Source organism: Clytia hemisphaerica, unplaced genomic scaffold (genome assembly GCF_902728285.1).
Source record: "Clytia hemisphaerica strain Z4C2 unplaced genomic scaffold, Clytia hemisphaerica genome assembly, whole genome shotgun sequence".
In the NCBI taxonomy this organism is placed as follows: domain Eukaryota; kingdom Metazoa; phylum Cnidaria; class Hydrozoa; order Leptothecata; family Clytiidae; genus Clytia; species Clytia hemisphaerica.
Window position 1 is genome coordinate 269462 of NW_027103598.1, and position 26957 is coordinate 296418.

At 36.2% G+C, this 26957-nt stretch overlaps 2 protein-coding genes across 2 annotated transcripts in view; both read left to right on the top strand.

Moving 5' to 3' along the window:
* The window catches only part of LOC136801880 (DNA topoisomerase 3-alpha-like), a 62740-nt gene extending 36190 nt beyond the window's left edge, over positions 1–26550 (top strand). The window contains exons 15-36 of the mRNA XM_067058543.1: positions 5896–5993; positions 6585–6694; positions 7235–7294; positions 7789–7839; positions 9726–9800; positions 10245–10295; positions 10705–10783; positions 15745–15858; positions 16744–16813; positions 18267–18295; positions 18791–18849; positions 19261–19324; positions 20239–20329; positions 20681–20854; positions 21627–21694; positions 22025–22408; positions 22788–23007; positions 23527–23715; positions 24682–24845; positions 25246–25338; positions 25533–25608; positions 26262–26550. Of these exons, the coding sequence (XP_066914644.1) occupies positions 5896–5993; positions 6585–6694; positions 7235–7294; positions 7789–7839; positions 9726–9800; positions 10245–10295; positions 10705–10783; positions 15745–15858; positions 16744–16813; positions 18267–18295; positions 18791–18849; positions 19261–19324; positions 20239–20329; positions 20681–20854; positions 21627–21694; positions 22025–22408; positions 22788–23007; positions 23527–23715; positions 24682–24845; positions 25246–25338; positions 25533–25567 (2278 nt within the window). The 3' untranslated portion in view covers positions 25568–25608; positions 26262–26550. The remainder of the gene's footprint in view (positions 1–5895; positions 5994–6584; positions 6695–7234; positions 7295–7788; positions 7840–9725; positions 9801–10244; positions 10296–10704; positions 10784–15744; positions 15859–16743; positions 16814–18266; positions 18296–18790; positions 18850–19260; positions 19325–20238; positions 20330–20680; positions 20855–21626; positions 21695–22024; positions 22409–22787; positions 23008–23526; positions 23716–24681; positions 24846–25245; positions 25339–25532; positions 25609–26261) is intronic.
* Positions 11275–14158, top strand: LOC136801964 (uncharacterized). The gene is made up of 2 exons (XM_067058662.1): positions 11275–11431; positions 12335–14158. Exons 1-2 carry the CDS (start codon positions 11369–11371, stop codon positions 14135–14137), a joined length of 1866 nt encoding a protein of 621 aa, XP_066914763.1. The 5' UTR covers positions 11275–11368; the 3' UTR covers positions 14138–14158.
* Positions 26551–26957: the final 407 nt, after the last annotated feature.

Sequence of the window (26957 nt, forward strand, 5' to 3'; positions counted from 1 at the left end):
TCCTGGCAAACTTAATTCTGTAGTGCTGCAGCCACTACAGTGTGAACTTGAAAAAATAAATTAAAAAAATAAATTTGAATTGATTGATTAGCTAGTTGATTGACAGGTTGGATGACATGCTCTAAAGATGTTATCAAGAATTGATTATTTTATTCAAATTTGTATATGATGATAATGATGATTATTGCTTTCGTCTGTATGGGCTAGAAAGGCCATTGAGACATAAATGGTGAAAATCGGTTTTGAACCTAAGATCACCAAATTTGGATCTGTGAGAGTTATCCACTATACCACAAAGCACGATTAAGAAATATTTTATCCTATCTATAAATGACGGAGGTCTCCTAATCAAAAGGAAGGAGTTTATGAATAATGGAATAATAGTTAAGTATAGTCAGAGAGAAATGCTCTTACGTTGACTGGGCGATTGTCGAATAAAGAAATAAACGTCGACGCATGTGCAGCAACAGCAGTGAATAAGCGATCACGAAGAAGAATGTGTAAAGGTTGAGTTATTTGCAAACTATGTCACGGATACACGAGAAAGCGTTCTCCAGAATTTCCACGAAGAACAGAACAAGATATTGCAGACTCACATCATCATAACTAAAGACATGATAAGTAAGAAGATCAGGGATCTGGATACAATTAAATCTTTTGGTCCTGATGAAATACATCCAAGGATGTTGAAAGAACTTGTCGATGAAATTTCCGAGCCCCTATCAAGGTTTATGAATAAGACACCGGGTGAGAAGGTTGCTCACGTCACGCCCATCTACGAACGAAGGCGTGCATAACTCATAAGTCGTCAACTGCAGACCAGTGAGTTTAATTCTTACTAGCCAATTATAAATCAAAAGATTAATTTAATTGTTATTATTCCCTTAGGTATCAAAGTTAAGGCTGGAATCTTTATAATGCTAAATTAAGATATGGTAAACCACAGTGAAAATTTCGACTAACCAGGCCAGGATATGTAGCCAAATTAGGATAGAGCAGTAATAATTTTCGAGTTCCTCCGCTCTAATACTAAATATGTTATCAAGATAAGAATAACAATTTTTGAACTTTATAGCACGCGGATCTCATCTAATTAGAGGCACTTGCGTAAAATAACTACAGTATATGGCCCCCAAAACGGAGGTCGTCATTAAAAAGAGGATTCTAACCTGTAGATTTATCAGAATTAAACGATTTTTGTTTATTTTGAAAGAATGATGGTTATACTTAAAAATGAGCATGTTTTTGATGGTTTTTGACAGATTCAAAATAACATATTTGCGTCTGAAGGAAATATTACAACACCAAAATTAGATAAAAACTGCATATAACTCACTCTAGCTCCTTGGATAGTGAAAATAAGTTATGAAAATATACATGGGGTATAGGAAACTTTCTACACCTGATGTCTTTCAGAAAATGGAGATACATCTGTGACTTTAGAGGATGAGTAAAAGATATAGCATCTTAAAGGTCAACCAGTATTTTGGGGCCCTAGCCCATCAATGCTGATTTGATAAAACCGAAAATTCTGAATATGAGAAACAGCAAAAAATCTTGGAATTCACTTCCTATCATGGCTTAAATTAATAGTTTATGACAAAAAATTAACATTATATATAAAGATTTTCGCTGTAATCAGCAAAAACGGCAAATTCTGTCATTTTTTGGCAAAATATACAACAACCAGGGGTATACTGTACAAATTTTATCAAATAAATTTATGCCCAAAACCCTCTAAATCATATTTCTAAACTATGGTCAAAATTTTGTATTCATATCTTAAAGATATCTCGAGAAATCGCTAAAATTGCAAACCTCCGTCTTGGGGGCCATTAGAAAAAAGCTACCTATCTTTAAGCGATTAAAAAATATTGTTGAAATTGAAAATTTTGAAAAAGAACTTCCGGGAAATAAAGTAGAGATGTTAAAGTTTTTCATGCAGCAAAAAAATTTGTAAAACCTCTTTTCCTCTAGCTTTGAGAGAAATTTTAAATTTGATCGACGTTTTGATCCAATAATAACACTCATTTTTGTTGAATTCAACTTTTGAAATTCGTTTATTTTTTACTCATTTCGGGGGTTAGAAGCTTTGCTTACAACGTCAATCTTTTAGCCATAAAAACTTTGCCAAATCTAATTCGTGGGTCCCCTATTAAAAAAGTTTCAAAATCCTATCTATTTTCGAACCAACCACGTGCGGTTGTGTCCCACGAAAGATGCTACGGATCCTAAGGGATGGCCCCTATTTAGATTGAGATTGCAAGAAAACTGTTGGGAAAAAACATATGGGTTTTCTTACCTGATAAATTATTTTGCAAATCAGAATTTATCCAGCCTACAACATTGTTAAGTCGCATTAAAACAGTAATTGAGGCAATCAAACTTTTCTGTCAATGATGCGGTTTTCGAACGAAATTTTAATCTTGATTGGTCGTTAAGGAAATAAACAAATACCTTTTATATGCCTTTTTTTAGTATTTGTTTTAGTATTTTTTCTTCTCGCAAGAGTTGGTTCAACAGAATACTAATCCTAGTTTTAAAGATCTCCTGCAATGACTTAGAATTTTATGCTTTATTCAGCGGTATTATCCGATTAGGTGTCTAATACTCCCCTAATACTCGACATAAATAATTTCACAAATGAACAAAACATGTAGATTATTTTCTTTACAATATGAGTCACATGATTACTAACGAACAAATAAGATGAAACCACTTGCAAAATATAGTCTTCCCCCCGCTAGGTACTAAATGATATCGCCGGAGGTATTAGATTAAAGAGAAAGAAAAAGATTATAAGAAATAAAAGAATAAATAGCATTTAAAAAATATATAAGGAATTGTTTAGAAGACTAAAATAGTGCCCCACTGAACCTACCGGTTTCATGCATAAAAGCAACCAAAGAACAAGGAATTGTTTGGTTCAGAAAGTTCCATCTCCATATAATAAAAGACGGTAAAATGTAGAGGAATTGAGTGAGAAAGAAGTCTGCCTTAGGTATGAAGCTTGTTGAACATTGATTGTCTTTCATAGGAATATATAATATAATAGTAATTTCCATGTCCTCTTAATAAAATTCTACAACACTTCAAACTTCACTTCAACCCGCAAAAAAGTGCACCTCGACCTGTCGAGCTAGATCCTCTACCGAACTTTATAGTAAAGGCTCTTCCAGAGATATCATCGACTATTGATATATTAACTTTGGACCCCCCAATTATCCATGGAATTTCAAACCTTAAAAAACAAAAAAGCAAACAATAATAAAGATTCTGAAATTCAGTGTGTAAAAACACTCTTTTAAAGTTGGTGCGTTTATAGAAATTACACTAAATACCAAAATTAAAGGACCAGTAAAAATCAAAAACCAACATGAAAGTTCTTCCCCTTGCCCTCCTTGAATTCGAAATTTGCGTTGTTATTGAAGTGCCGAAACTATGAAAATTAGTATTAGACTAAATTAGTTTTTGCATTCCTGCGCAGCCTTCGTTTTCGGGGATTGTCGGGTCCAAGAGAAACATTTCCAGCCTTTTGCGCAAGGGTAGTTGAACCAGACTGGGGATGCGGCTCATGAAAGTCCTGTCCGATGGGAAAGTGGTCCGCTCTTTTAGAGATTTAGCGTTGGCGGCTGCCAATCCGCCATCGGAATATATAACTGCTAGCCATCGAATCCCAGCTGGCAAACAGCGTCGTTTCAACGTTCATATAACTTTATATGGACGTTGAAACGACGTTGTGTGCGAGCTGGGATGACTCGAAATGTGTAGGGGAGCCTTGATATTCCGATCGTGCATGGGGAAACATGGAAGGGGAAAGGTTCAAAGAAAAGACCCTTTAAAATATAGAGGACAAACTATTGGTTCAACCATTTATAAATTGATAGTGAACATTATCTTAGGTACACTCCAGCCTTTGTACGAATCTCAACTGACAGATGAGTAAAATAAATTACGACAAAATTGGGGATCAACGGATGTCAGCTATAACATCTATAACGGACCCAACAAATTTCAAACCGGAAAATGCAACCTCGAGTTCGTTGGCTTATCTGCTGCATTTGATTACATACCACTCATCAAATCGATTAGACTTCAAGAATTCCCAAAGCATTTGACTTATCGACATTATTAAGCAACTCTATGAAAGTACCTCCCTAACATCTGAGGGAACAGTTTTCGAAACTTAAAGTGAAGTTCGACAAGGAGGTCCAGAGAGCCCAAATCTCTTTAACCTGTATATAGACTTTGTTATGAGAGTCTTTCTTGAGAGAGCCAGTGAAAAAGAGGAAATAAACTCTTTCGACTATAAGTATAGAATCAATTGTAGGACAATCAGTTAAAAGCAACGTCTAGCAACGTTTCTAATATCAGATCTTGGCGTATGTTTTCAAAACCCAGGTCAGGATATGTTGATGACTTGGTGCTATACCCTTAATCTTTGGAAGGTCTGAGCAGATGTATTGAACTGTTTGGTGTGATTTTTACTCGCTTCCGTCTTCCCATCAACAACACAAAAACAGAAGCTATGATGCTTAATGCGAATGAAGTACTAAATTCATTGTAAAACTTAAGAGATCTAAAGAACGCCAACATCTTCAGATATCTTGGGACTTATATATAAACTCTCAATAGCCTAATACTGGTGATAGTGAGGTCAACAATCGTATCCAACTTACCAGTTTGAAATTTGAACTATCTAAACTTCTTCAAAACTCTTACATAAACCTTCTTACATGTATTTCATTTCTGAATATTTCCTTAGATAAACTTTATAGGAAATATACTAAGAGGATAAGAGGATTTGATGATCGTTACAGCGCTTGTCGCACGGGAGAGGTTGCGCGGCGGTTGCGCGGTCCTCTCCTGGCGCGATAAGTGATTTTATTTTTATGCCCCAGGCGTTTGAGATCTGACCCGCTGCTAGAAGACGGCGAGGCCTAGAATGTACAGTGGAATTCAGAGTGACAGTAGAGCAAAGTAGACATTAGTTTTTCTTCAATACATGTTTCACATAAATAGTTCCATTAAGATAAATAACATTCAGCTTACGATAAATTAATACTTCTTTAAATACATAAGTTTGCGTGCAGACGTTGTCGATATCTCTAGATAGCGACTTGGTTTCTAGTGATCACCTTCCGACATACGTTTCGGGCATCTTCTACAAAGGTATCCTCTGGGCTTCCGTGGTCCATCTACAGGCATCCTCTACACGGACATCTTCTAAACAGGCATGGTCGCCCATGGTTCGCGCATCACCAAACGGTGGGAAATTGCGATCGATCGCGGAAGTAGGCTTTGGCAGACCTGGTCCCTAGGACGGGGTCCGCAGAAGTCTATGTTCGCGCGATTCTTGATTCTCCAAGTGACCCTGGGTGATCTTCGTCCCAGGTCTTGCTCGGCCGAGCGCTAGTTGAGAATCCCTCTAGTTTTTGATTTCATTGAGATATACTGATCTCATCCATAATTCACTTTTTCTTCACATTCAACTCGGTATTTTTCTATATATAAATCAATCATGACACGCTTCTGACAATTGGTCAACCTATCTTTGGAAACCTTTTAACCAATCAATCTCTGGTGATAGAGCAATGCAAAATAAAATGCTGTGTGCTATCAACAGTTTGCCTCGGGACAACACTTTTTGACATCGTTCAATATTTTATGTTATTGCCGTCAAAAACACTTAGTATAGGCTTACTATTAATAATTTTTTAGATTTGACTTTCCGTGTAACTTATCATTTAGGTAAGTCTTTAACGTCAATTTTTTGGTCGTAAAAAGTTTTTCCAGGACTAAATGGCAGACCCCTTCTCAAAAAAAATCTAAAATCATATCGATATAGTAGGAACGTCACTGAAAATGTTTCTGTCTTTCCGTCTTTCCTCTCAGTATCATCAGCTACCCTCGTACAGAGACGAATATTTTCCCTCAAGGAATGAACTTGACGCCTCTCGTTGAAAATCAAGTTGCTGACCAACAATGGGGAGGTAAGATGCACCAACATTCAGCTACGATTGAGTCTCTTTAACTCGAACCCGCCCGCATGGGGAATACAAACTTGTTCGATTTTGAGATATGGTGTAAGGTTTATACGGTATTGTTAACTAAAGGATGAGAAACCTTGCTCGAGTTAAAAAGACATTCGATTTATAGGTTCGAGTTAAAGAGACTCCACTGTACTGGTTTTCGATTTCCTCGAAGCCATTTTTTTGGCGGCACATGTCGTCGTTTAGAAATCGAGTGCCCCCCCCCCTCCGGACTAAAGCCAGTCCCACTTAGGGTCGGAGAAATAGGAAAATTCAATTTTTTACCCCCGGAAAGATCTAAATTTGGTCAAAATTGGTCAAATTTCCTCGAACCTGTTCAAAGGAGGGAACATTTTGCTAAGCAATACTTTTTCTTTATATAAAAACAAACAAAGGGACAAAGTTGCCCGGAGATCTTCTCCGGGGACTATAAACTTGGACTGACCTGAATTTCGAGGATATATTGTGTTTTTTCTTTTGTAAGTGAACTTTGTTCTGTTAGATCCATGTTTTTACCTGGCTTCGTTGTCATCTTTTTTTTTCATCTCGTAGAGTTCGCTCAGCGAGTTTTGAACGATGGTGGTCCCCGCCCACGCCAAGGAAAGAAAACAGATAACGCCCATCCTCCCATACACCCTATCCGCCATGTTGACAATTTACAGGTGAGAAAGTTAATTTGTAAACTTTAAAGAGCTTTGAACCAATGAGAGGATTGGCCTCTCCGAGAGAAAAGCTACCTTATCGGGGAAAAAAATGTCGGGGGAAAGTGACGAATTTGAAATTTTGGTCGTGGAAAAGTGACAAAAATGCCTCTAGTAGGTGACGAAATTTTTCCCCGACTAATTAAAACCCCGACATTTTTTCCCCGATAAGGTATACTGTTTCAGCTGATTCGATAGAGAAATCTGGTACTTTTACTGAAAGATACACGTACAGCTTTCGGGGACTGTTAGACAGTATTTCTATTGTTTTCATGGGGTCCACGGCCAGCTGACTCGGCTATCTATAATTGTGCTTTTAAGTCATTGGTTCACTTGGTCATCAAAATTTTAATAGGCCCTTGTTTTGTATAGGCCTTGCTTAGAGATCTTCTGATTTCTTTGAGAGAATTTACATAGTTTTAATTGATTTGGAAGATCGGCTTTAGATGGTCGCCTAGATTTATTGATTGAAAGATGACATCATTGTTTTTTCATTGCTAGGGAAACGAGAAGCGTGTTTACGAATTCATTGTCAGACATTTTCTGGCTTGTGTGTCGAAGGTAAAAGCTGAATGCCATTTCTATGGAATGTTTTGCCTATTTCCCTCTTTCAAACTTTGTAGATGCAAAAAATAACACTTCAAAAACTGAATGACTTTACATTAGAATGACTTTGCATAAGCATAAACTCAGCCTTTTCTAATTGTATTAATATACTTACATACAAGTTTTTCAGGCTCGGCTCAATACCTTCTTCTATATGGTGTCTGGATTGAAGATTGTCTCCTTTGAATGTCAAGGCATTAAGCCTTGAGCCTCGAGCAAGGCCCGTAACAAAGTGCAGTAACGTAGCCAAGAGGGACGCAAAATTTATGTAGGAGAGCAGATTTTATGACATAGTAATTATCTATTCATATAAAAAGATAATAAACGTGTCATAAAAAATCTGCTCATCTTCTCCTCACAAAAATTTTGCGTCCATCTTGTCCACGCCACTGGAGTAGCTGAAAATTTAAAACATCGATAATTTTCCTTTCATCTTCCTCATTTCACAGGACGCTCAAGGGAAAGAAACGACTGTCGAGATTGATATCGCTAATGAAAAGGTTTGATGAATTTCATATTTCCTAAAGGCCGATTTCCATTAGCTGCACATTGCGATCGCTTCTGCGTTATTGTTCATAAAAATGGTTAGCTTTTGATTGACTAGATCCTGATCAATTGAGGACAACGATAAAAAAACACTTTTGCGGGTCAGAACTGCGGGTTACTTCAAATCGTCTCAGTCATTCCGCCGTACCCAAAAATGCAAATACATAGATTCTATTAGTTACACGGTCTTCTCGAGGTGGGATACGGGATATACAGGGTCAGTAAAAACCGTATTGGTGGCGAGGCTTGCCGAGTCCCAATACGGTTTTTACTGATCCCTGTATATCCCGTATCCCACCTCGAGACGACCGTGCAACGGATTTATCCCGTTGAAGTCCCTTTGCATGTGTTCCAAAAGCACGAAAATTTTTCAAAACTCTCCAAGCAGATACTTACAATAAAGAGGAAACTGTAAAAGCGGGATATGTGAAAGTGACATTTTATTGCATTGCAATTGAAAGTCTTGCTCAATCCATATCAACCAGAGAAAAATCAAAATCAAAATAACTTAAATATTTTCTGCATCCTATTGACACAAACATTCTCAATCACTGTTTTCCACTTGTTTTATTTTGTCTTTTCAAAACAAAACATTCGAATTTTGACCAAAACATTCGAAAGCGCATTCGTCAATATGCAATGTCTTCTTTTTTTTCTCATTCGAATGTGAGGAAGACAGATACGGTTTATATCCCACCTCCACGTGATGTCTTTCGACCAATGAAATCGCGAGAATCTTACTGATGCGGGATAAAGTCTGATCTGACGTTAAAGGTCACTTCGCGGTCGAAAAGGATTAAATAGCTCGTTCTGATAACGAATTTTATGTTGGTCTGAAATTTAGAGGTTTTTGCGTCGGCCTATAGGAAGCCGTTATGGAAGCGCAATCAGTGCTGACTTATGATTCGTTTTGACCGTGAAATATGGATAAAAAATATGATAAAAAATATTTCTCCAACACTACTTTCTATGACGAAAATGATTGTAATCCAAAAGAAACGATTACAGTGCGCTCTTATGGAGACAAGTCTTTACTTAAAAATAACCAAACTTATTGCTGCATTCCACTGTGTGAACTACTGGTTTGTTTAGTCTAAATCTACATTCCTTTTGAAATTATCACACTCTTCTCCAAAAATATTTATTATATTTGATCAAATTTCGAGCTAGACTTCCACTCTTCATTTATAAAGTTTTTCTAAGAGAAAAAAAACGAGTCAGTCTTACTTTTACTCCCATCCCAATAAACCTCTTCCCTAGACCTCTTTAAGATCTTTTTCTAAACTGTTTACCTAAGAATCTAAGAATTCCCAAAATTCAAAATGGTACTTCAAGTAGTTGAGCTATGTTCAGTAGGGTTCACCCTTAATACATCAGATTTATTTCCTTTGTCTTCCCTTCATCAGCAGCATAGCAATCATGATACGCTTGTAAATGGGTCAGGCTGGAGTTTTTACAAGGTTCTCGATGATTTGGTTGGTCGTTGAATCTTGAGACAAAGGATTTTATTACTTTTTCTAAAGAACGCGCCATCTCTATTATTTCAAATAACCAATGAATAAAGCATCATATAAAAACTCCAGCCCATGCCTTGAATATGTCTATCTAACTAATCTTCATCTGATCTAAAAAATCTCTTTCCCTCTGCAAGAACCACAAACCACAATCCATCGATTGTTGATCAAATTTGATGTACCCTCCGTCAGCAGCATAGCATGATACGCTTGTATATAACATTATACGGCTAAACCCGTCTATCTAACTAATCTTCATCTGATCTGAAAAACTAGCAAAGTATTCTCTAGATTCCAAGAGAAATGATATTGTTTTTATCTTCTAGTTCTCAGCATCTGGTCTATACATCATTGCTCGAAACTACCTTGACGTTTATCATTATGAAAGATGGAATTCTAGGGTATGAAATATTTTTCAAAGTTGTTATAAGAATTTCCTTTAAAAGTCCACGGTATATAAAGGTCAGTGATCGGTACCAGCAAACAGAATCGGAGTTGAAGAATTTTCAAGACACTTTTTCATAGATTTCTTCCCAGATTGTCCTTTAAGATTGAAATTATTCAGAATTTCTTTCAACAGTTTTATGCTTTACGATTTGTGTGTGGAAATCTTCAAGTAATTAATGAAAATACAATTGACGCTCTCCTATTCAATTTTCAAGGGGAATTGGATTTTGATCGAATAAGGGAGAGTATTGAAGAGTAAAGCTTCATTTATGAGAGTTTCTCGTTGACGCTGCCCTTCAGTATCATCGAATAAGGGGGTGTATCGAATACTCGAACGTCGAATAAGAGAGTATCAGCTGATGCCTAGTAACCAGGATTTTTCTATTCTCGGCTTTCAGATGATACCGGATTACAATGAAGGGGAAACTTTTCAGCCGGACAATATTGAGGTATGTATCTTTTAGGTTGTAATTTACCAGAACCATGATGGCTTAATATCTGAAAGAGTATGGAAATAGCTACTACATTAGGCTTTAAACAAATCGTCACATCCTCAAACAATCAGAAAGATTGGATTCAGCGAACGGGTTTTCGTCCCCAGGTTTCTGATTTTGTTTTACAGACCAGATCTGCAATGACTTTATGTCGGGAACAGTATATTGAAATAGCCTTTAAACACAATTGCACAACGTATCTGAAAATTATTCATGATGTAGTATTTTGAAATAGCCATGTTTTTACTAGTATTGACAAACTTAAGCTAGAGAAAAATTATTCAAAATTACCACTACTGGCAATAACGGGGATGTTTCCATAAAATAACATTACGTAATGATTAAATCTTTCCTTTGATACAAGATGGTGCAGAGTGAGACCAGGCCACCACCTTTGTTGACAGAAGCTGATTTGATTGGTCTGATGGAAAAGTATGGAATAGGTAAATTGAATTGGTAAATTGAATTGGTCTTTTCTTCTTTCTGCTATGGAAACCCTAAGGTCATGTAACACGTATGCTTTTAAGGTCTTAATTCCGTAAAAAGAAACCAGTGATACTCTTTCAAATTTTCATACCATGTCTCTTGCAATAGACTCATAGCGGTCGCTGGATACAACTTTTGTCTTTTCAAACCACTCTCCCACTCTCCTAATCATTTCTATTGCCTGAAACGAGTCATTAATTTCTTGATTTGAAATTTTATGCATGGGCTTAGAGTATATCCAATCCCTGAACGTAAAAAAAATGAGCTGCGAATAAATGAAGATAAAATCAGAATCGTTGCAAATTCTATCCTCATAAAATGACGTAATCAGCTGGTGTAGACCAGCCTTTACGTTTTTTGACGTCAGACTTGAATTCGATTTTATTTGACGTCAATTATATTAGTGACTTCCATCAGTCTTCGATTTGACTTCGCTCCTGGTAGCAGCTTTTAGTTTTAAAGAAGAATTTTTGGCTTTTTTTGTGATCAAATCATAAAATTATCAATTTGGTCACACCTTTTGACTTTCAACGCATCTGGAGATGCTCGTGGACAAGATGATATTGTTCTTGGCCACTTTTTTGCTGATTTTAGCAACTAGCGAGGTAAGATAGGCTCAATATATAGTGTTTCTTTAAAAAAAAATTCATTTTTTTTTTATTTTCTTGTGTTGTGCTGATTTGTCGGTTTGTCACTTTTCTTCTTGTCACGTGAGTTGGTGATATGATTTCTTTTGATCTTAATTAGCTTTTTCAGATCTTTTACTTTTGAGATTTGTCAACACAATGTTTTGTAACTAATACCTTAAGTAGTTTTTTCGTAAGAGGCTCATTTTCTAGTCTACACAAAGGACAGCCCTAGGTTTTTAGGCCTGAGTAGGTGTTTTGTATCTAACTTAAGTAGTTTTTTCGCAAGAGATTGGTTTTCTAGCACTCTTTAAGTCCCTGACAATGAGTTTGGATTGTAATTATGTACATTTTACTGTAAGTTATTGTATTCAAAATAGCCGAGCAAGCAAACAATTCTCGTGTTAAATGTAATACTTTTAAAGTCACTCTCGTTTATACTTGACAAAGACTAACGTTATTAACTACCATTCAAAATTTTTGGATAGAATGTCTCAAATTCTAAGGAGTGTTGTATACATTTTGACCGAGAAAGAAAAGTTAGAACAGATCCAATGTGAAGTAAATCCTTTAAACTTGTCATCTCATTCGAGTATAGAATGACTGAAAGAAAAAGCTAACTTCTTTGTTTAAGTAATAGATATTGAATTCCCAAAGATAAAAGTCGCTTTTCGTACAAGAATTATGTTTTGCTTTTATTGTGTTCCGGACACACTATATATCTCAAGTTCTGTATGCAATCTTAAATAGCAATAAACGTATCTGTATTGTAACTGTTTTGGAAATATTGCTGCCTGTTGAATGAAAATACTTTATACGTGATCCATATAAATAATGCTTAGCCATAAAATCAACTAGATATTTTTCTTTCATTTATTTTAGGGCATGCGCTCTCACCCACCCGCTGACGGGACTTTCCTTCCGGAAATTCTCAACCAAAAAGAGGTTTCACAACTTAAATTAATGGCTCCGGAAAACTTCAATCACTCTTCTGAATATCTGGAAACTCAATCCAAATTACGTTTGTCATTCCAAAACATCATCGAATACTTTATTCGCGAAAATATCGATTCGATGCGATTACTTGAGAACGGGCAGCGTAAAATGAAATTAATTAAAGAGATCAATGTCCTCACACTCGAATTCTCCGCTCTTATTGACCGTTATTTTGGCGACGGTTTACCGCTATGGCAACGAGAGGTCCTTAGAGACCAGATGGATAAAACGAGTGATCATATCTTATCTCTTTATCAATCGCTACAGAATCATTATGATGATAGTTACCACACCCTTATCGAACAAACTCAACCCAAACGTACTGACGGCGTTCTTATTCAAGGTGTTTATATCACGGATCCAGCATTTATTAAACTTCGCCTTGAGGTGGAGGAATTACGGCGTAAAGACCTTCCAGTGGCGCAAGACGTTCTGGATGAACTGCACTCGATGGTGACTGAACTGGTTGACCGTGAGAAATCTTCTTTGGAGAATTTGAAATTCGATTATGTGTTTCAATGGAATCGCATCATTGAAGAACGTGCCAAATCCAAAACAAGCGATGCTGACGTATTCCGAAATGAATTTGTTTTCAGATTCAAACAGTTAGAAAGAACGGAACTAGCTGTTTTATTCTCTGTCAAGAAAAGTGCATTGCTTGCACAAATAGACGAACTATTGGTCATTGGTGAAAAACACAAACAAAACGTGATTGACATTCAAAAAGATTTATCAGATAAGAAAATCATCATCATCGGTCAATCTGCTAAAAGTGTTGTCTCCTTATTCCAACAAATTTACGATTCTAAAATCAAGAACCCGATCTTCGAAACCAAGCTTCGTAATGCTGTCGATAAAATTACTTACTCGCTAAAGAAGGAATCGAAAAAATCAAAAATTAAGAGTAAACACATGTCGAAATGGAATAAATATTTCGAACATACGATGAACGGTCGTTATGAAGCAGCCCGCAAGGCTGAGAAACGCTCTTTGAAATTACTTAGAAAATTATTGGAAGCAAAGCACATTCAAAATAAGAACGCCCGTAACAAAAAAAGGAAAATGGCATCACCTCCCTCGACAAGAAAATCAGGATCCAATCAACATGTGAAATCTAAAGCAATTGGCAACTCCAAATCTGGCAATCCGAAATTTTCCACAAAGACCGACACCGAATCTAAATCTTTCACCGGAATGCTTGCCAAGCTTTATGATGAAGCTTTAGAATTGAGTTGGACTGCTTTCACAAATACCTTAGATCTCATCCCTGATTCGGAGTTTGCTAACGAAGTGATTATAGCAACATTCTCAACCATCAAAACCGTTTCCAGAGCAACAGCAAAAGCTTTTGATGACACAGTTGAAATGGCGGCTAACGGACTTCACTCGACAAACGAATATGCTTTAAAGGTTTATCATGCGGCTATGGAAAATGCTCAAACCTTTTACGGTCACGGCGTTAACGCCCTCAGCGTAACAGCAGACAAGGGTGTTTCTGGATTCTGGTGGGCGTGTCAACAAATGGACGAAACATTAGACACCTTGGACTCGATTCATGATATTTTACATGAACTCACAAAACAAACCGTTTACAGTGGCCTGGAAAACGCAAACGAATTTCTTCAAATTTTGTCAACTGGTACACAACGAATTCTCGATGGAGTTTACGACTACTTTTCTCTTCAATGACGAAAGCAACCAACTTTTAGAATTTATTTAAAAATTATAAAAATATTTTTCTCTTTTAGCTTAGCTTGTTTATTATTTTACTATTTATGAAAAAAATTTAAAAAAAATCAAAATCATTGAAATCATTCCCTTTCCTTGACAAATTGCCAAATATAAAGTAATTGTGTTTAGTGTTTGATAGAAGAAAAAGTCCAACGAGATGATATCATTCCTAGTTGTAGACTAGAGTCGTTTGTGATACGTTTTTACACAGTGAGATGTTTGTAACGGGATAATATCGGCTTTATAATAATGTCCTTTCATCTAACATGCTAGACAAGCTAGCGTTTACGCCCGGGGAGGGGGGCAGCTGGGCAAAAGGACCGACGGGTATGTGCGGGTCCTAAGGGTACCTTTTCCAATATGTTTAAAATGCACTGTAAGGGTCGGAAAAACTAGAGATGCACTGTAAGGGTAGAAATTTCAGAAAATTCTTGAAAAATCTAGATATTTTGACCAAAAATGCTAGAATTTTGACCTTTTTTGTACGGAAGGGATCGAAAATTTTGGGGAAAATGCACTCTAAGGGTATGATTTTCACTGATTTTTGCTGCACTGTGAGGGTGCAATTTTAAAAGCCAATTTTTGGCCCTCACATACCGTCAGTCCGCAAACCCAGTGCCCCCGGGCGTTTACGATATGTGTTATACATTATGGTGTTAATTGATGACCTGATAATTAGTGTAGTAACCTAGGGACGCCGACTAATAACTAATAACTGTTACGAGATAATATCAACTTTTATAATGATGTTTTTCGTCTCCATTAACATACCCTACTAGCTCTTAAACTCGGTCGTCTAACACGAGCTAGACTAGCTAGAATGGAATCGTTTACAAATACTTGTTATACAGCAATATAGGTTTTATACGTTATATTACTTTGTAGACTATAACTAGGTCACAGTGTGGATGTAAACCACACTGAAACGACCGCCTTCCATCACGCATCACGCTCGCGAAAGAGCGCGCGCACATTATTAACGCCTACATGTCATCTCCAGTACATTTTAGATTATTCATTGAAAACAGATTACAATATAGTCATTTTTCATGCCTCGGTTATTCAATTCCGAATAAAAGACATTCAGGGAAAAAAAGAGAAACCTGGGTAATCTAGTTAAAAAAAACCGAAAGTAAATGGTAGACAAAGTAATGAGTCAAGGCAAAACGAGATTAGCGTACCACTGTGAAAGAAACCAACTCCGGCGGTCGAAAATGTTCCTTAATTCTTTCTAGCCCTTTATTCTTTTTTATTTTGAAATCAGTCGTCTAGCATATTAGCCTAGGAGTTCGTATCCATACAAAGGTCTGTAGACCTTTTGTTTCATAAATTACGTCACGAGCAACGCTTACCTCCCTTTCATAATATCGCTATGGTAATTGATTCCCGGATGAGTTCAAAAGAGGTTTACTCTATTCAAATATTCAAAAAGTAACACTTGAAGACTCAAGGAATTTAATCACCTTGGAAATTGTTTTAAAACGAGGCAGTCGTTGTACTCTAAATAATTTGTGAAAAGACCTATCCACCCCGTTTTGAACATCAATCCACCACTTGTTGCTTAGGAACGGACGCTACGCACGCAGAACACATTGAAACAATTAAATCACGACAATATGTCGGCGTTCAAAATGACGGCACATTCCTACCTGGAACTCTGGGTATGGGCCTCGTCGAAGGTTGGTGACGCTTTTTATTGTCGACTCCATTCATTGTGTTTAATAACCGAAGGGCTCTCTTCAACCTTTCCCGAGCAAAAAAAACAATAAAGCCTAGAGATTTCGCCCTGTTTTTAGAATAACGGATAGAATCAGGGGGGGGGTCAGTACTAAAATGTAAGACATAAATGAGTACTAAAAGGATTTTCGCTAATTTTTGACATACCACCACCTATTTTTCGAAAATGTTATTTTAGTACACATGTACTAAAATTATTTTGAGCAATTTAACATAGATACCACCCATTTTTTCTTTAAATTTACCAAAATGGGGTCATTGTTACAAACCTAGTCGAATTTAGTGCATCAATCTGCAAAATAATATAATTTTATTACTAAACTGTGCTGAACTGTACATAGAAATATTTTTTAAAAATATTTAAAAAATTGGAAAAATTCTGAAAGATTTCTGAAGATTTTTTCGAAAATTCCTGAAAAAAAAAATCAAATTTTTTCCAAAATTGTTAAAAAAATGCTCCATTTTGGCTGATTTTAGAACAAAATACTAAGATTTTTCAAAAATTTCTATAAGGGACCACCCTTTTTGGTATTTTAGTACACATGGTACTAAAATTATTTTTGAGCTTTTTTGCAGTACCACCACGTCACTAAAAGTCATGATGTCTGAGATTTTAGTACCGACTCCCCCCCCTGATAGAATAACGGATTAAATCTAGCTAGCGCTTTCTTTGTTTTCGTGCGTCAAATTTCGGTGATCGATTTTTATTTTTAATTCCGCTGGAACCGAACTGTTTGACATGACCTCCCTTTATATAACCTGCTGTATCTCCCCTTCTTGATACCAGGATCAAAGTGTAAACAACTGTTTTTACGCCTTTATTTCAGGTTACGATGCCATGGGTTTCGCCATGTCTAAACCATATTTACGAGCTTCGTTGGAAGAAGATTTGAAAAGGTAACGTCATTTACGACAATTGAGTCTCGCTAATTCGAACTCGAACGGGAAGTCAAAATTGTTTGAATTCCAAGAAGATTTGGATTAAAGAGAGTATTTTACAAGGTTTTCCTGACGGGAACTAAGAGTAGAAAGATTCGAATAATAGAATTTTGAGAGAGCGAGATTGCACTACATCGAGTCATTTTTCAAATCTGCATCATATTAGCATTTATCTTACGAACTTTGGATCTTCCGTTATTCGATATTTTTATTTGAATTAAAGAAATATTCGAATGTGGGGAGCTCTGTGTAAGGCATTTTTTAGTCGTAGGGTCCAATGTTTAGACGATGTTAGAGTGAACTAAAAATAATTGAATCTACCTTTTTTCGAACATCGAGAGATTAACTTGAATTCTAATTTTTTTTATAGTCATTTTTTTCCCGTTCAAGCATTTTCTGAACGTAATATACTACAGAAATTACGCACAAGTTGGTATTAAAAAATGTAAAAATGTACTAATACCGGAGCCTGTCCCGGCATGGATCTTTTATTGGGTTTCTAACCTGGATTTTGATTATGAATATTGTTGCATTCTGCCATCCTCCTTTGTTAATTAGGCTTTTCCATTAAAAAGAAACATACAGGGGGGGGTGGACGAACCTTTTAAAGTCAAAAAAAATTATTGAAAATGTGTGGAAACCCCCAGGAAAATGGCAGAATTTTCAACGATACCATCCTCCTTTCTTATAGTCCGGGAGCTGGGGGAGGTTAACTATGGCAGTCGTAGAGGCGCGTGCAAACATATATCATCATATAGCACTTTGTCTGAAGTTTCCGAATTTATTTGTTTCTGTCCGAAATTTTCTTGTAGGCGTATATTTTACGGAGCAGAACGCAAAAATTCTGAATTTAGTCACCTAGAGGCATTATCGTCAATTTCCCCCGACCAAAATTTCAAATTCGTCACTTTTCCCCGACGAAATTTACAATTTAGTCACTTTCACCTAACTAAATTGTCCAAATGAAATGGTTTCCTTCACTAGCTCGAAAAAAGATCTTGTAATATGACGTTTAAAGCACTAATTTCGGTTAATAAAGGTGCACAAAATTTAGATTTTAATTTTGGTTGGGGTTTAAAAAATTGGGTAAAAGTTTTGGTCGGGGATAAAAAAATCGGGTAAAATTTTTGTTCGGGTGATGAAATATCGGGGAAAAAATTCGTCGGGGGAAAATTTCGTCACCCCCTTCAAATTTCCTTCATTTTCCCCCGACATTTTTTCCCCCGATAAGGTATTATAAGAGTAACAAGCGTCCTAAGTTTCACTTCAGACATAGTGCTATATGATGATATGTTTGCACGTGCCTCTACGACTGTCATAGTTAACCTCCCCCAGCTCCCGGACTTTTAATCTTTATTGAGAAAACCCTTGAAAATGATCTATTTGATCTGTTTACTTTTACTCTTTTCAGAATTTGCGAAGGACAAAAGAACAAAGATGGTAAGCCAGACCGAAATTTCAAATATCGAAATAAAAATAAAATTGATTTTGGAAGTACATTTTTATTTTCATTGCCTTACAAACTGCCAAATTTTAAAATTTTTGTATTTTTTCTAAGGTTTTGAGAATTTTTTGTTCAATTTTTCATTTAATCCATGAATTAGAGCTTTTTGTGTCTTTTCATTTTCTATTTTGCATAGTAGTTTTGCTGCCTTTTTCAGGAGATTTTTTAGGTTAAACTCTACTTTTATTTTTATTTTTACGCCGACCGACCATCTTTTTTGGGTAGCTTGGCCCGTAAAACAACAAATTAAATTGGCCTTGCCTAAACCGAAATTACTTGAATTTTTGAAAAGTTTCTGCTCACCATACATATTTTGAAAGGAGGGGGTGACAAAATCGTTTATTTTACTCTACATTCCATATTTTCAAAATTAGTTTAGTATCGATGTGTGGTTAAATTGACATTGTTTCAATAACTTTTTATTGCTTTAGATGTTCTTGCTGAGCAGATCAGAAGCTATCGGGAAGTGTTCATCCAGGCTAAAGAGCAGGTAAAATAATATTTTACAAATCTGAATCTGAATAAATCGAAAATTTGAAACAAGTATACTCGTAGCACTCTCTATTTAACTTAATTATTAAATAACTGCAGCGGCAGAGCTATTTTGAAAATTATTAATTTTTATTGGATACGCGCTATTATTCAATGAAAATCCAATTCATCTGGAAAATCAAGTGTATGATCATCTAGGCTATTACAGAAAAGGGCAAGAAGAGAAGTTCAATTATTCTATTATTCGATACGATCCATTACTCGATAACTTTGGAAGTCCTCGTCAACATAAGAAACACTCATAAACGACGCTCAACTATTCGATACGCTCCTTTACTCGATGAGAGTGTAATTCCCCTTGAAAATCGAATTAGAGTTGATTTCTCCTTCTTTTTTCCTCTCTCAACAGGTTGAGCGATTGGACGAAGCTTTATCGAGATATTTCGGACAACCACAACAGGTTCCCGATGAAGGTATCGTCATCATAACACATTTTCATAGTTTTGGTGTGACTTCATCTATCAATTGACTTTTTTTAGTCACAAGTTGGAATTTTTCCAAGCTCTTATTTGATTTGGTTAGTCGTTAACTTGCAATATAACACTTTTGTTACTTTTTATTTGAAGAACGCGTCTTCTCCATTACTTTAAATGACAAATTTTGTGAAATATCTTATAAAACTCCTACTCATCTCTTTATTTATAAGAACAACAAGCCTCGTCAAAATTTACCGGTTTTTATAACTAAAAAGAATGTATAATTATATATCTCCACCCACCTGGGAGCACTATGTATGAAAAGAAGAAGATGTGAAATTGCTTAAAGGTTTTGTGTTTAAATAAGAGTGATATCGATTTCTACTCATCAATTTGAATTCACAAGCTTTTTCGCATTGGATTGATACGGATGTGGAGCAAGATTGGTCAGAAAGAGGGAAAGAAAAACGTTTTTTACTTATATCAGCACAATATAACAATAGCAAGACACTGTTCTGATATGAAATATGTGTCTGATATGAAACGGGAACACTTATGTAAAAATTAAACCTTTAAGTTTCGCTTCCAGGTTAGTCCACTTCCAGGTGAAACTTTTAAAGGAGTCACGATTAATGATTAGTTCGAGTCCAAGTTAATGGAGACTCGGTAGTAGATCTTCACTGATTCATTTAACGTTTTTATTTTTGAATACAGTTGACGCTCTGTAATTCGACGTTCTACTCTTCGATAGGCTCCCTTATTCGATGGAATTTAAAGTCCCCGTCGACAAGAAACTCTCGTAAACGACGCTCCCTTATTCGATGAAAATTCAATTCCCCTTGAAGATCAAAATTAGAGAGCGTCAACTGTAAGTTGATATCCTAAGGTTACTCATCTACTTTGTCCAACAGAGGAGAACGAACCCCCCATGGTGGAGATCATTCGAAAATGTCCGAAATGCAATTCCAATGATATGATCACACGTAAAACGAAAGAAAATTCGTAAGTTTCAACTTTTTTTTTACCTTTTGAAATATTTCAAGTTAGCAGATGGTCAATAACGGTGAAGTTGATGTATTTCCTTTTGTCCCAAAACATCCTTTTAATTTTTGACAATTGATGACAACTGACAGTGGTTTTGACCCATCAAATCGAAGAAGGCATGTTTTCTGCAATGCTCAGGCAGTCAGGCTCTAAGACAGATTAATTACTGTTTATGGGTCGTTCCAACCCTACTTTGTCACAAATGTAGAATTCAAGTCGTGCATACATTTCAAAATAACTCCTTTAGGACGTGTTTACATTAAACATTAGAGTCTGACAGTCTGACCGTATTTTAATCTCAATTTTTAGTTGGATGATTGGATGCTCCGGATACCCCAATTGTCGGAATTCCATCTTCTTACCCAAATTTGTTTTGAACATTGGGAAGAACGAACGAAGGTGTACAAAATGCAGACCAGAACCTGTCCATTTTGTGAACTTTGAATTTAAGAGAGGTTCGGTTCCTCCCACTATATCAACGAGGTATGTGTTGTTCTCGATGAAGCATAAACTACAATTGACTCTCTCTTATTCGATCTTCAAGGGACCAAGAATTTTTCATGGATTGAATCACTTTCTTCAAAGTGTGGCTGTAAAATTTACAGTGGAACTTCCATTATTCGAATCTTTCTATTTTTCGGGCCGATTTTTAATCAAGGGAAAAATTTTAGAAAATGCTTTATTAGTAGTGAAAATTATTGTATCAATACTGACATTTTCATGTCTCATTCAAACAATCCTCAGTTGAAAATAAAAATTTTAAAAACTAGAGTTTCGTTGCTCTTACAAAAATAACATTGCAGGGTCTTCGTCAAAAATTTCACTAGAAAATGCTTTATATGATTCGAATCCCTTTGTAAATCGTACAAATTCGATTCTCCGTTCGAATTGGTGAGTTTCAATTTCACTACCAATGCAAATTCTTGTGTGAAAACCATTTATTTCGGACCGCTTTATTCAAGTGGGAAATACTCTAAGTGCCTCAGATAGGAAATAATTATATTTATTCTAGTAGGTCCACATACCATATTCCCTCCTTTAAACGGCGCCTTTTATCAAACATCGCCCTCTATAATAAGTGCTGCACCAATATTTTAAATTTTAAGATAGCCGGTGCTCTCTAATAAGCGCCGCACGTAAAATCACGAAAATTTGATAAGCGAAGGAAAAACGGTATGCCGTTCTTGTTTCTGAGTCCACATCCTTTTTGACTCTACCCCAGCACTCTAATCTGTTTCATCTTCTTCTTTACAAGGTACACAGGATGTGTGGGGTGTGATGAAATGTTGAAAGAAATTATCAACGTTAACACCTTCCAAAGAAGTAATTTTATTCTTAGTTTGTTGTTTTTGAGCAATTTTTATGAGTTAATAACTGCAGTTTTGTTTTCCCACGGGTTTTCTTCATCATGAGTTAATAACTCGGTTTGTTGTTTTTTGAGCGGTTTTTACGAGTTGATAGCCGCAATTTTGTTTTCGCACAAGCTTTTTTCTTGTTATTTTTTGAGCAATTTTAAGAGTCAATAACCCCCACACTCTTGCTTGGAAGTAAGATATTGTGAGGTCTCACAACTAAATAAAGTTTTCCTTGTATCTGAAATCAATCAATTAAAAGAATTATTTTTGACATGAAATTGTTATCTTTTGATCTCAGATACGACTCAACAAGCGAATCCACAAAGGAATCCAGCCACCAATCAAAGACAGGCTGGCAATGTACAAGCCAATCAGACAAGAGCACCAAACCCTCCAGCCAATCAGAGAAGAGCACCAAACCCTCCAGCCAATCAGAGACAAGGAAACCAACAGAACAATAGAAATACAAACAATCCCCGTGGTGGAGCGACCAACATTCGAAACCCTCCCCCTCATGGTGCAAACAATCAGCAATTCTTCGGTGGAGACGGTTTCCATGGAAACAGACCAAACAATCAAGATGGTAGCGATAGGAACGATGGAGGGGCTGAGAACGAGATAGTATGCAATTGTAACACAAACGCGTTGAAATTGACAGTTCGTAAAGAAGGGCCAAACCAAGGTAAAACGATTTATTTTCCTGTTCTTTGACATAGAATTTTTGAATTACTGGGCAAATATTGGGTTAAATTAATTTGTAAACACATTTTGGATTTAGAAGAATACACCTTTCCGACCGCAGTCGCACGGTCACGCGCGTGCCACTTGATTATTTAATTATCCCCCCAAACTTGATCCAATCTTTTTTGACACCTTTTTCTATTGTTTATAAGTGTGAAAAAAGACTTGGACGGTTTTAGGGTGGTAAAACGGACAAAAAAGGCCCGCGTGGCAATTGACGACTACGGTCGAAAAGGTGTATTGTGACTTAACTAAATATCTCTTTGACATAAATTTATAATGCTCCCATGAATAAAGATTTTTTCTTTCAATCTTTCCAGGTCGTCAGTTCTACAAGTGTGCTAACAACCCGAACAAATGCGATTTCTTCCTATGGGCGGACGAGGAAGCTGTGACGCCAAACCATGGTGGTGGGCGTGGTCCAGGAGGCGGTGGGGGTGGTGGTGCAAATAATTACCATGGTAACAATAGACAACAAGGAAATCAGCAAGGGCAAGATGGTGGAGAAGTGATGTGTCAATGTAATCAACTTGCTCCAATGTAAATTCTCTCAATTTCATGAATCATTTGTTTAAACTTTTACTTCGCACCAAAATTATGGCAAAGTCTTTAATTTATTGTAACTTTGGTTATAGCCCAAGGGTCACTTGTAGATTTTTTATAGACTGGATGGCGTTCATAAGTAACCCGGTATATTTGGCTTTGCTTCAGCATGCGATAAACCCACACTGCTAGATCCAGTCCCTTTTTAACGAATAACAAACACAGAACAATGACCCAAGAATTGATTTTTTCAAAGTTCGAGGTATTTTTATGTTTTGATCATAAACGTTGATGAGGTTTTGAAATATGTTTCCTTATTTTGTTGTTTTCTTATAATTTTTGAAAACGAAAGTGAACAATTCCAAGATAGCGATATCCTCTAGTCTATTTCACTGGACACAGCGCCATCAAAATCATCAGAAAGCAAAACTCAGTTTCTAGTCTACTTTGAGTACTGCTAAAAAGAGTGTAGGTAAAAAAAAGAAAATCAAATCATTCTCTATTTCAATCCATCAGACGAACAGTTCAAAAAGAAGGACCGAACAAAGGCAAGCAATTTTATTCCTGCTCAAAACCACGTGATCAAGGATGTAATTTCTTCCAATGGGTGGACGAAGAATCGACCAATCAGAACCAAGGAAATCATTTCAACCAACAAGAGGACGGGGGTCAAGTTAAATGTCAATGCAATCAACCAGCTCCCATGTAAGAATCATATCCTTCAAATGTTTATTTTTGACCTATTTTTTTAGGTTTAACTATCCGAGGTTAGGAGAAACACCACTCTTTCTCTTGATTAATTGTTGAGCATCAAGTGTCATTTTATTTATTAAGTATGAATTATTTTTGACCCGGCCAGGGATTGATTGAACCCACAACTTTGCGCGCCATGTACGAATGCTCTACGTTTATACTTTATTATTTGTTAGGGATTTGTTATGTGTAGAAACTAAGCTTATTCGAAAAACAAACACAGCATTGTCGGGTAAAGTGACGAAAATTTTGAGGGGGTGACGAAATTTTCCCCCGACGATTTTTTTCCCTGATATTTTATCACCCGACCAAAACTTTTACCCGATTTCTTAAACCCCAACCAAAATTAAAAACTAAATTTTTTACACCATAATTAACCGAAATTAGTGCTTTAAACGTCGAATTACAAGATCTTTTTTCGAGCTAGTGAAGGAAACCATTTCATTTGGACAATTTAGTTGGATGAAAGTGACTAAATTGTAAATTTCGTCGGGGAAAAGTGACGAATTTGAAATTTTGGTCGGGGGAAAGTGACGAAAATGCCTCTAGGTGACGAAATTTTTCCCCGACGAAAGAAAATCCCGACTAAATAAAACTCCGATAAGGTATATAGTTTTTGTAAAAAGGTATTTTCAAATATGGCCTCAAACAGAATTCCTAAACTTTAGAAATGAAATCGAGTAAGCACAAATTTGAGAAATTCTTTTGATTTTGCTGCTATGTCAGCATAAGGCGCGCCTCTTTTTCTACATCATAAAAATTATTTTCTTTGAAGCTCGAATTCCTTCTCTTTAAGGAGTTGATCCTTTCATTATTGCGTTATAACAAAAAGAATTCCTGTCTGGATCCAGTGCTGTTTAGACGAAACTTGACGTCAGTCATATACTAAAACTAATTAATTTTTTTTCAATCTATCAGACGAACAGTGCAAAAAGAAGGACCGAACAAAGGCAAGCAGTTTTATTCCTGCTCAAAACCACGTGATCAAGGATGTAATTTCTTCCAATGGGTGGACGAAGAATCGACCAATCAGATGAATTTTCAACAACGAGGGGGAGGTAGAGGTGGTGCTAATTTCAGAGGTAAAGTCCGCCCACTATTATCAGGGTGGTTGACAACGACTTTTATCTTTAGCATGTTAAAATTGATTTAGCCTTTAGGTGTTCTTAACTTTTTGGGTTTGGAGCTTGGAAAGTTTATTATTAAAATATAGATTTTGTGACTGTTTGTGAGTGTATTGCCGTAATTTTCTATGATTTAGCATGTTTTTATGGCCTACAAAGTTCTAAAAGATCTTAAATTTTGGCCAGTTCTTCTATGTTCGATGACGACTTAAGTTCATTTTCGAAATTGAAAGAAATCGGTTATAGATTTTTAAAATATCAGGGCTGGAATTTTTTTGTGCGGGTCTAGCATTGCCATAGCAACCATATTTAGAAAACGAAAGCGATAGTTTTTAAATTTCACATTCTTCATTCATAGGAAGAGGGCGTGGTGGATATGGCGGTGGTGGTGGTGGTGGCGGTGGTCAACAGAAAGGGAAGAAACGAAAATGTGGTCAGTGCGGACAAGAAGGTATCTTTTCGTTCGTTCGTTCGTTCGTTTTGATTTTCCATCAGTAAATTGACCTTGAGAATTTTTCAGCTGTTATTTTTAATGTCAAATAATGGGTTTTTCTTGCTTTGTATATTTTCTCTCTATGAACTCTTCTGTGATATCTTGACACACACGGACACGTTTTTCCACTGTTTTTCTTGTCTCATTTCCAGGCCACAATAAGAAGAGTTGTCCCTTTTCAAGATAAACACTGATGAATGGTTTCTCCTTGTTTTGAACAGATTTATGGTAGGGTTTCTTACGATTTGTAACGGTTAGGTACCATTTCGTGTCTGAGAAATTTTATCTCGCAAGCCTCTTTCTGCCACTGCCGTTGAGTGATAAGGACAGGCTAGACGGGATGGGAAAATTTTGTTTTTTTCCTGAAAGTTAATGAGTACTTGAAGAACTTGATGGAGGTTCACCGGACCCAGTTCTTTGACCTTTTTCACGAAATACTTTAACACCCCCTGTCTCACAGCCCCGGTGAAACTTTTTCCAAAAGTGAGGATGAAGTGTTCTATCGAAATTCCAATGAGGATAAAAGTTCCATGTTCCAAGCTTAAAAAATCCGAAACATCTTACAGGCTTAAGGCAGATAATAAAAACTTATTTAAGTGCAATGTTGAGGGAGACCAGGGATCTTTTCTTTGGTGATAAAATGTGGCCTCTGTTTTGACAAATACACATTTATAACTTTTTGGGTGAAATCTCTTTCCAGGCTCGTCTTTCTGTTGAATGGAAAAGCTTTCGTAGAATCTGAATACTTAAAAAAATCTGATTTTAGCAAAACAAAAAAATGCTTGAAGGTTCACAGCTCTGCCATTCAGTTGAATAAAGTCGCCATAAGTTGTCGAGAAACTTTCAATATGATGATGTTTGTTCACTTTCCTTTCCTTCAGCTTCCAGCAAAGAAAAGTGTCCGATTAATGACGGACCATGTCCGAAAAAATGAACCCTGCAATTCATGACGAGGAAAGGATTAAAGGTTTTTAATTAAAACCTAGAAAAACGAAAGTATTTAGTTGTAAAAAAATATTTCTTGCTTTTAACAAAATATAAATTTTAGAATTTTACTATCAACGAAACTGGCTTTTATTAACCCGGGAGACGTGTATACATTATTATTTTATTATTATCAATTTATTTTCAGTTGGTAACAACGATAGGACCTAGCGTCCTAAATAGTTACAGCCGTGACCGTTTACTAATAAATTCCAACTTTCATAAAAATAGCTATTTACCACAATTTACATAATGAACAAGTACAAAAATTATCTGGAAGCATTTTTAGCTTTCCCCTAAAAATATTAAATGTTGCAGAGCTTTTCACATCCTTTGGGAGACGATCCCAGATTAAAGAGCCAACAAAACTCAAAGATTGCAAACCGAACTTGACAGTGTTTGCTGGAGGTAACATAAGCTGTTCTTCTCGTCTTAGATTGAACCCAGAAGTTTTAATGGTAAAAAGTTTTGCTAGAAATAAGGGATTTTGTTTTTTCAAAGTTTCATAGACGTTCAAAATTCGCCAATATACCAAGTCTAAGACTTAAGGCTATAACTCATGACCACTTGAATTAAAAGGGCATAAACCGAAT